We start from the raw sequence: 9,280 nt of genomic DNA on the forward strand, positions 1-9,280 counted from the left end.
CCCCTGGACCCCCCCTGCCCCGCCCTGGGGCTCCCCCCCAGCTCCCCGGGTCTGGAGGCCCAGCTGGGGCCGCGCCCCCTCCCCCGTGCGCAGGTAAACAGGAGCGAAGACGGGGCGGGGCCTGGGGAACGGCGCGGGGGGCGGGGGCCCTTGTGACGCCCGGGCGCCGGGGGGAAGCCCGGGTGCGCGGGGTGGGCAGGGCCAGACGGCCAGGGGTAAGGTGTGCGGTTTGGGGGGCTGGCCATGATGGGGGCCGCCTGATGCAGGTGTGTGTGTGTGTGTGGAGAGACGGTGTGCGAAGCTCCGGTGTGGGCGCGGTGGTGTCAGGCCGTGGGTGTGGGTGAGAAAGGGCGACGGACGGGCGGGGTCGCCCTGGGAGGGGCGCGGAGGGACCGCGTGGATGACGGGGAACGGCTTCCGAGAGATGGGAACGTGGGAGACACCTCGGACGGTGTGTCTCATGCGGGGGGGGCGGGGGGGCGCTGCGGGTGTGGGAGGCAGTTGCACTGTTTATAGGATTAGGTGTGAGGGTGCGGGCGGGGTGGAGGAGGGGTGGGTGATGGGGGACCCACGCGGACGTGCAGGGTGGCTGTGTGATTCTCCCCGTCGGCCGTGAGCGTGTGCGCACGGGGCTGAGCGTGCGAAAGGGAGTTTGTTGTTTGGAGGGGGCGGGTACCGAGTGCGGGAACCGGTGTGTGTCGAGGCGGCGGGCCACGTGGCGTGTGGCTGTGGTCAAGCTGGTGGGTGGCGCCAGCAAGGGCGTTCGGCTCGGCGGCAGTCCACGCGGGCAAAATGGTGGGGACGGTGGTTGTGGTCGTCAGGCTGCCTCTCCGTGAACTTGGGGGACGGTGACTTTGTCTTATGGGGCTCGTGTGGGAGGCGTGACGCTCAGTATGGCGTGGCGTGCGCGCACGTATGTACGTATAGCGAGAGACAAGCGTATCCGTAGCGATGGCTGGCGAGTGAGAGCCGACGGTGTATAAAATCCATGATTCCGAGACCCCCTGACTGTGTGTCTAAGTGCACAGGTTTGGGAGCACTTGCGTAGGTGCCCAAACCGCGGGGCTGCTTCCGACGGACCAACCGGACGCTTAAGTGACGTGTGCGTGAGAGGGTGTGTGTCCAAGTCACGGAACCGCCTCTGCGGGTCTCCGCCGCTGTCTGTGCCCACAGTGGGCGCCTGCTTGTGACGGCACAACGGAGTCTGAGTTCAGGGGTCGTTTGCACGTCCACGCTTGAAGCTCTGTGTGTCCGTGTGTGTGCTGCGTGGGTGTGTGAATCCCTGGCTGGCCCGGCAGGGGGTGGGGGGTGCTGGAGGAAGGAGGAAGGTGCACAGTGAATCCGGATTTTGTGTGTGTGTGCGCGCGCGCGCGCACTCGTACCCCTGGGGGAGACGATGGGCATATAATGGAGGGTTAGCTCCTTGCAGGACCATATGAGCGTGGGAGAGAGATGTCATGGGTAAAAGTGCACGAGAGGAGTCTGAATGTGATTTGATGGTATTTTCACTAGTGAGGGGGCACAGAGTTTCTGTGTGTGTTGGCTTTTATTTCGTTTTATTATTAATCTTTATTTTTGAGAGAGAGAGAGAGAGAGAGAGAGAGAACACAAGCAGAGGAGGAGTAGAGAGGGAGACACAGAATCCGAAACAGGCTCCAGGCTCTGAGCTGTCAGCACAGAGCCCGACGCGGGGCTCGAACTCACGGACCGCGAGGTCATGACCTGAGCCAAAGTTGGGCGTTTAACCAACTGAGCCACGCAGGCGCCCCTGTTGGCTTTTACTTCTGAGAGGAAAATATACTTTTGTGCTGGGTTGGAGTTCCACGAGGAAAGCGTACATGTGTTATTTCTGAAAGAGTGTATGTGTGTGTGCCCGAGTTAGTATGTTGCATTAGTTTTTTTTTTTTTTTTTTTAATGTATTTATTTTGAGAGAGCGTGACCAGGTCAGGGCAGATAGAAACCCCAGCAGGCTCCCCACCGTCAGTGTGGGGCTCGAACTCACGAACCATGAGATCACGGCCTGAGCCGAAGTCCGACGCTCAACCGACTGAACCACCCAGGCACCCCACGTTATGTTTTTAAGAAGGGAGTGTGTGTGTGCGTGTGTGTTTCTGAGAAACTAGGTACGTGTTGTGCTGTATTTGAAAAAAGAGCGTGTATTCTGTTTCCAAGAGGAGAATGTGTGTGCCGCCCTGTGTAATTAAGAAGGGAGGTTGTGCGTGTCTTGGGGTCTATTTCTGGGATGGGAGTGCGTTTGTGCGCTTGTGTGTGTGTATGAGGGCTCCAGAGGCCCCACCAGCTGTGTCACTGACTTTGTCACCCACATACAACCACATGAAGCGCCACACGTGAGACCCCCACGTGTCACCCTGTAGGCCTCGGACTCTGAGCTGTCACATGGCCAATGTGACATCCATGGGCCGTGCCTGCCACACGTGTGTCCCAACATGCCTTGGGCTGGCGGAGCCCGTCTGCCGTGGAGGCCGGAGCCCCTGTTCCCTTGGGATCTGTCTGCATCTCAGGCCCCGGGAGCTGACACATGGGCCCCCCCTTTCGTGACCCCCCAATTCCAGAGGGCTCCTCTGCTTCTGGTGCCCCAGCCCCTTGGCCCTCTCCTCCGGGCCCCACCCCACCCCCAGTGGTCTGACTGGTTCCCAACAAAAACACCCTAAGAATGAGCTCACGGAGAGGCTGCTGCCTCCACATGCCCCGCCCCACACGCCCAGCCTAGGAGGGCGCCTCCAGTCCCAGGTCACATAGCCCGGAGTGCTGGGCCAGGGTACCTGGGGCCCTTGGGGTGGAGGGGGCTGGCCAGGTGAGCTCAGGGCAGGGGAGAGGCCACAAGACCACCGTTTGCCCTCTTTTGGTTAGTTGCACACGGGGTTTGGAGTTGCCCTCAGGGCAGGGCCCTGGGCTGAGGACAGGCAAAGCTAGGCTAGAACGTTTCCAGTTGCTGGAATGGGTGTGGGACAGGGAGCCGGCTGGCGTGGGGAGGGCACGGAGGCAGAGGGCTGGCTGGCTGGGGAGAGAGTCGGGAAGGGTCCTGCTGGCTGGAATGACGCCGCGGCTGACCGGCTGGCTTGCCTGGCTCCGGCAATGACCATCCGCCAATCCCTGCCGCCCCCAGGAGCGGCGATGTCCGTGCAGGTGGCGGCCCCCGGAAACGCGGCCCTGGGCCCGGAGCGCCTGAGCCCCGAGGAGCTGGTGCGCCAGACACGGCAGGTGGTCCAGGGGCTGGAGGCCCTGCGGGCGGAGCACCGTGGCCTGGCCAGGCACCTGGCAGAGGCCCTGGCAGGGCAGGGCCTGGTGGCGGGCTTGGAGCTACTGGAAGAAAAGCAGCAGGTGGTGAGCCACGCGCTGGAGGCCATCGAGCTGGGACTGGGTGAGGCCCAGGTATGAGGGGACCGGCGATCCCGCTGTGGTGCCGGGGAGGCTCGGAGCTGGGAGGAGGCCCGGGGATGAAGGGGGCAGGTGTGTGGGGTGGGGGAGGGAAGCCTGGAGCAGGGAAGGCCTAGGCTGGGTTAGGCTTAGGGGTCCCTGGGCAGCATTACCGGGTCCTTGTGTGGGACAGGGGCCCCTGAACCAGATCGTGTCCATCTATAGAACTTGTCCTAGGGAGACTTTGGGGGTTACCTGGGCAGAATGTGAAGTGTCCCTACGCATGATTTGTGTGCCTAGGTAAAATCAGAAGGGTCCCTGGGCAGGATGTGGGTACGCCCCTGGGAGCCTCTGCCTATCCTTGGGAGTCACACGGAAGGGCCTGTGTAGGATCCGGGGGATCCTGGGTGGAATGGGGGTGCGCTGGCGCGATCGGAGGCCCCGGGGTGGACCAGGGGCTGTCGGGCAGGGTGGGGACCGGCCCCTGCTCCCCAACCCCCTACAGGTGCTGCTGGCCCTGTCCGCGCACGTGGGCTCCCTGGAGGCAGAGAAGCAGCGGCTGCGAGCGCAGGCCCGGCGGCTGGCCCAGGAGAACTCGTGGCTGCGGGAGGAGCTGGAGGAGACGCAGCGACGGCTGAGGGCCAGCGAGGAGGCCGTGGCCCAGCTGGAGGAGGAGAAGAACCACCTCGAGTTCCTAGGGCAGCTGAGGCAGTATGACCCGCCCGCGGAGAACCAGGTGCTGCAGGGCCAGCGGGGACCAGGGCCACAATGCGTTCCCCCCCCCCCACTGGCCCTCCTTAGGTACCCCACAGACCTGCACTCTCCACGGAGCCCCCAGCGCCGTAGACCCTTCAAAGAACCCCCTTGAATTCCCACAGAACCCCCCAGCTTCCACACCCCTCTCCAGATCCTCCCCGAGCCCTCCGGAAACTTCCCGAGGCTCCTGAATGCTACCTCCCTCAAACCCTGAGACCCAGGACCCCGGTCTCTAAAACAGACTTCCCAGCCCTCATGACTCCCCGCTTTCCTGTCTTCTGCAGCGGCCTGAATCCCCGCCTCGCCGGGACAGCCTGGCCTCCCTGTTCCCCAGTGAGGAGGAAGAGAGGAAAGGTGGGTGTGGGGGAGCACGCGATGGTGGGGCACTCAGCCTCGGAGGATGAGGGGCCGTGAGCCCCCAGGGTCTCCGGGCAGGGATGTGGGCATCGGGGCCGGGTATCGGGAGTAAGTGGCTGGGCCAGGGTGGGTGGCAGCTGGCAGGGGAGGCTGGTAGCCGTGAAGCCAGCCCTCCACCCTTGGCTCCCCCCCCCCCCCACCCCGGGTAGACCCCATGTTCACAGCCCTTGGACCAGTTAGACGCCTGCGATCCCAATCTCAGACGTCAGCCCAGCGGCCAGTGGAGCTGCGAGGCAGCTATAGTTCTGGGGGTGCATGTGTTCCCTTTCGTAGGGTGGGAGGGGTAGACTTGCAGTGACTCGACGCCCCCCACCTGCAGGTCCGGAGGCAGTGGGGGCCGCAGCCGCTCAGCAGGGGGGCTATGAGATCCCCGCCCGCCTTCGGACCCTGCACAACCTCGTGATCCAGTACGCAGGGCAGGGCCGCTACGAGGTCGCCGTGCCACTGTGCCGCCAGGCCTTAGAGGACCTCGAGCGGAGCTCAGGCCACTGCCACCCTGACGTGGCCACCATGCTCAACATCCTGGCGCTGGTGTACCGGTGAGGGCCGCCGTCGGCCGTGGACCTATTGCTGGGGGCAGGGGAGCCAGCATGGGGCACCTGGACTGGTGGGTGGGGGCGTTGAGAGGGATCTGGGGAAACCACTGTAACCCAGGCAAAGAGGAATCCAAGAACGTGGGTAACCGACCCCAACAGACAGGGAAGAGACGTTGGGGTGGTTGGAGGCAATCTGGGGGTAAAGGGACCCTGTGCTAGACTTGGGAGGTGCGGAGACCCAGAAGGGATCGCAGAAGGGTGGTGCCATCCCGCTTGGTTCAGCCAAGTACTACCGAGCACAGCTGACCGCCCCCCCCCCCACCTCCATCCCTGGGCCACCCCACAGGGACCAGAACAAGTACAAAGAGGCCACAGACCTTCTCCACGATGCCCTGCAGATTCGGGAGCAGACGCTGGGCCCCGAGCACCCCGCGGTGAGGAGGGGACGAGGAGTGAGGGCTGCGGGGCCGTGCCTCCCACCCCTGACCTGCCTCCCCCGCTCCACAGGTGGCCGCCACCCTCAACAACCTGGCTGTGCTCTATGGGAAGCGCGGGCGTTACCGGGAGGCCGAGCCGCTGTGCCAGCGTGCCCTGGAGATCCGCGAGAAGGTATTGCCACCACCCCCTGCCCAGCACAGTCCCCTGCCCCTTCCCACTCGATCCTGATGCGCTCAAATCAGTGGCTCTTGCGTTGCAACCCTGATCCCATGATGTCCTTGCCATCTGGTATCATGAGCACCCAGTCTGAGCCTGAATTGCCCCATCGCATGACTCCCTACCCTTGACCTTCGGTGAGCTCCACCTGATCTTGACTCCTGACTCTGATCCTCCTTAGAAATCCCCTCATGTGCCCTCCAACCCGGTCCTGACCTTCCAACCCCATCGGGGCCCCCCCCCCATGACTTTGTGACCTGATAAATGGCATTTGTGTGACTTCTACCCTCCCACAATTCTCCCCATTGATCTTATAAACCTTAACTCCTGGCCCCCATCACGGCTGCTGGCATCACGTGGCCCACCAATCCCACTGACCCCTAGGTCCTGGGCACCGACCACCCGGACGTGGCCAAGCAGCTCAACAACCTGGCCCTGCTCTGTCAGAACCAGGGCAAGTTCGAGGAGGTGGAACAGCACTATGCCCGAGCCCTGAGCATTTATGAGGCCCTGGGGGGGCCCCACGACCCGAACGTGGCCAAGACCAAGAACAACCTGGTGAGGGCATGGCGGGGCACAGGTACAACCTGGGGCGGACTGCCAGGGTCCCTCGGGAGGGAACCACATTGGCTCAAGGGTGGGACAGGCTGGAGGCCAGTATCCCCCCCTCCTCTGCTGAGCCCCTGGAGGAGGGGTCCTCTCCGACCCAGCCTCAGCTCGAGATCGCTCAGCACAGGAAGGACATGGAAATATCAGGAAACCATGCGTGTCGCTGGGGCCAAGATGTCAGTGTCCTATTTATTGAGCTCTAGCCACCACCCCCCCCCCGCCTTTTTTAGTACCTTCCCGGTACCCTCCGCTTCTTAAAGGGCCCTAGGAGGGAGGTGCTGTTACCGTCCCATTTTGCAAACGAGGAAATTGAGGCACAAAGAGGTGGTGTCACTAGCCCAAGGCAGAGCAGGAACCAGTCACCTGCCCTTGGTCACTAGGTGGGAGGTTGGGGGCGGACGCGTCTGGCTCCTCCTGTAACACCGGGCTCAGGGAGGTAGATCGGAGCCAAGATCACCCAGGCCCTCCCCTCCCCGCAGGCCTCGGCCTACCTGAAACAGAACAAGTACCAGCAGGCAGAAGAGCTGTACAAAGAGATCCTCAGCCGGGAAGACCTGCCTGCCCCTCTGGGTGAGCCCCCTCCCGCGCCCCCCCCCCCCCAGGTGACTTCTCAGTGTCCCCACTGCACTGTCCCCCATCTGTTCTTAGGAGCCCCCCCCACAGGCACGGCTGGGGACACAGAACAGCAGGTGAGGATGGGTTTTGCTTCCGCCACAGGGGTGGGGCCTGGCTGGGAAGCGGGGACTGACCCCTTCCCCGGTGTCCTCCCCAGCCCCTGCGTCGGAGCAGCTCATTCTCCAAGTTCCGCGAGTCCCTCCGGCGTGGAAGCGAGAAGTTGGTCTCCCGTCTCCGAGGCGAGGGGGTGGCTGGGGCAGCAGGGTGAGTGGTCCACTGGGTCAGCAGAGAGCCCGACGGCTGCAGCCTCTGCAACCCACCCCACCCCCTGTCCTGCTCAAGAACCGTCTATGGTTCCCATCTGCTCTGGGACACGAACAGTCAGATCAGGTGCTGGGACGGTCTTCCCCAGAGCAGGAGCCGGACCCTCTGGGACTCCCCCTCTTCTTACAGAATGAAGAGAGCCATGTCGCTCAATATGCTGAACGTGGATGGTCCAAAGGCTGCAGGGACCCAGGTGAGCGGGGCACTCGGGTCAAGGATGGAGTAGGGGGCCACGCTGGGAGACCCAGAGGCAAGGCTGGGTCCGGTCAGGCTAGAGTGGGGACAGAGACAGGGATGGACCAGCTAGTGAGCACGCTGGGGGGCGGCCCTCACGGCGACTGGAGCCCGGCCTCGTCCTGCCCCCGTGCCTGTCCGCAGTTCACCAACCAGCACCTGAGCGAGGCTGCTCGGACCCTCAGCGCCAGCACCCAGGACCTGGGCCCCCGCTGAAGTTGACAGAACCACATGGCTCCAGCTTCTCAGGAAGAGTGGGGAAGGGGTGAAGGTTGGCCTTTCAGCTCCCGGATGACCTCTCCCCTGGGGGGGGGGGCCCCGGGGTATCGGGCTTCACTGTGCCCCACTCTCCTCCTGCGATTAAAGGCTGTAGATTTGGAAGCCAGGAACATCTGCCTGCGGCTTCGTGCAAGGACCCGGGGCGACTTCCGGGCTGCTGGGACCCAGGGCCAGGTAGGACTCTGGAGTCCCCGCCCTGAGCTACAGCTGCTGAGCAATCTGCTCTATCCTCCGCAGCGTCTCCTCCGATTCCAGCTGCTCCAGGCTGAGCAGGGACAGGCCCAGCTGGTCCTCCTGGAGGGGACGGAGCAATCAGGTCAGGGGCAGGTGGTGTAGCGCTTCCCCACGGGACTCAGGGATCCAAGACTTGAACACCAGTAGTGACAGGAAGTGGCCTGCATCGGGCCTACTGGGGCTTTAGAAACCCGTCCGATGGGGAACATACCATCCCTGGCAGGCCAAAACAGGCCTGAGGGAGGGAGAGGGGAGCCGGCCGGACTCCCACACCCCTGCCCAATCACTACAGACGCCCCACGGGGCCCCCATTCCAAAGGCCTCTCTGTGGGGGGCAGGCTAGGGTTGAGAAAGTCAAGGGACCTTCCTGGACGAGGGGCTTAGCCACGTCCAGCTCACCCGGTGGAAGGGCTGAGCCATCTGCCTCAGGAAGTACTTGGCGACCTGGACCCCCTCATCCACCGTCAGGTTGAGGTTGGCGTCAGTGAGGTGCTCCTGGATCCAGCGGGGAAGCTTCCCGCGCTTGTCTGCCCGGGCGAACCGCTTTCGGCAGGCAGGCAAGGGAGAGAGGATAGACCTCAGGACCCTGGGAGTATGGGGGGGGGAGCCCAGGCCTCCCTCACCCTCTGGAAAAGGGGGGAGCACCCTGGCAGCCAGAGGCCCCTGAACCCCCACCTTATCGGCAAAGACCATGAGGCCATAGTCCGTCTTGCCCCTGATGGCCCGACCCACACACTGGGCTGCGTGGCGCATGGCATCGAAGGTGAGAAAGTCGTTCTCTCGGATCTGGAACTGGTCCCGCAGGTACTCCAGCCGCGCCTGCCGGTGAGAAGGTGGCAGAGCGGTCCCTCCGGCCCCCTCCACCCCGGCACCCATTCCAGGGGATGGCCCGAGGGGCCCTAACATCCTAGCGCCCCCCGGGGGCTGCTCACCTTGAGAATGCGGCTCTGGGTGTAGACGTAGGGAACGCCAAACATGATGACGGCCCTCCCGTAGTGGTGCACTGGGGGGCGAGCACAGGAGGGGCACGGGGTTACCGGGGTGGCCTGACCTCGCGTGGGCCAGGAGTTTGTGCTGTCTCAATGGGAAGAGCGCGGCTACGCTCCGAGGGCCCCACTGGGTACTCGGGACTCAGGAAGGGGAGATCCTGGTGTGTGCCCAGGCGAGGGGGGAGGGTGCTGTCGCCTGGGGCACCAGAAACAGCCAGAGCTCCACGCAGACACGGGGGGGGGGGGGGGGGGGG

The 9,280-nt window shown here is 63.9% G+C and overlaps 2 protein-coding genes across 4 annotated transcripts in view; one reads left to right on the top strand and one right to left on the bottom strand.

Moving 5' to 3' along the window:
- Positions 1-3,124: 3,124 nt before the first annotated feature.
- KLC3 (kinesin light chain 3) lies at positions 3,125-7,909 on the top strand. Its single transcript, XM_040457399.1, has 12 exons — positions 3,125-3,394; positions 3,885-4,115; positions 4,420-4,489; positions 4,872-5,091; positions 5,435-5,522; positions 5,596-5,697; positions 6,127-6,300; positions 6,831-6,921; positions 7,000-7,040; positions 7,124-7,230; positions 7,420-7,483; positions 7,669-7,909. The coding sequence occupies exons 1-12, from the start codon at positions 3,137-3,139 to the stop codon at positions 7,738-7,740; spliced, it is 1,518 nt and encodes a 505-aa protein (XP_040313333.1). The 5' UTR covers positions 3,125-3,136; the 3' UTR covers positions 7,741-7,909.
- Positions 7,910-7,976: 67 nt separating this feature from the next.
- ERCC2 (ERCC excision repair 2, TFIIH core complex helicase subunit) overlaps positions 7,977-9,280 on the bottom strand; it is a 16,933-nt gene continuing 15,629 nt past the window's right edge. For all 3 annotated transcript variants that reach the window (XM_040457396.1, XM_040457397.1, XM_040457398.1), the window contains 4 exons: positions 8,970-9,040; positions 8,713-8,856; positions 8,437-8,580; positions 7,977-8,097 (listed from right to left, as the gene is read on the bottom strand). In XM_040457396.1, the coding sequence (XP_040313330.1) occupies positions 8,005-8,097; positions 8,437-8,580; positions 8,713-8,856; positions 8,970-9,040 (452 nt within the window). In that variant the 3' untranslated portion in view covers positions 7,977-8,004. The remainder of the gene's footprint in view (positions 8,098-8,436; positions 8,581-8,712; positions 8,857-8,969; positions 9,041-9,280) is intronic.

The sequence above is a fragment of the Herpailurus yagouaroundi genome, unplaced genomic scaffold (assembly GCF_014898765.1).
Source record: "Herpailurus yagouaroundi ecotype Mexico unplaced genomic scaffold, PumYag 220, whole genome shotgun sequence".
Classification (NCBI taxonomy): Eukaryota; Metazoa; Chordata; class Mammalia; order Carnivora; family Felidae; genus Herpailurus; species Herpailurus yagouaroundi.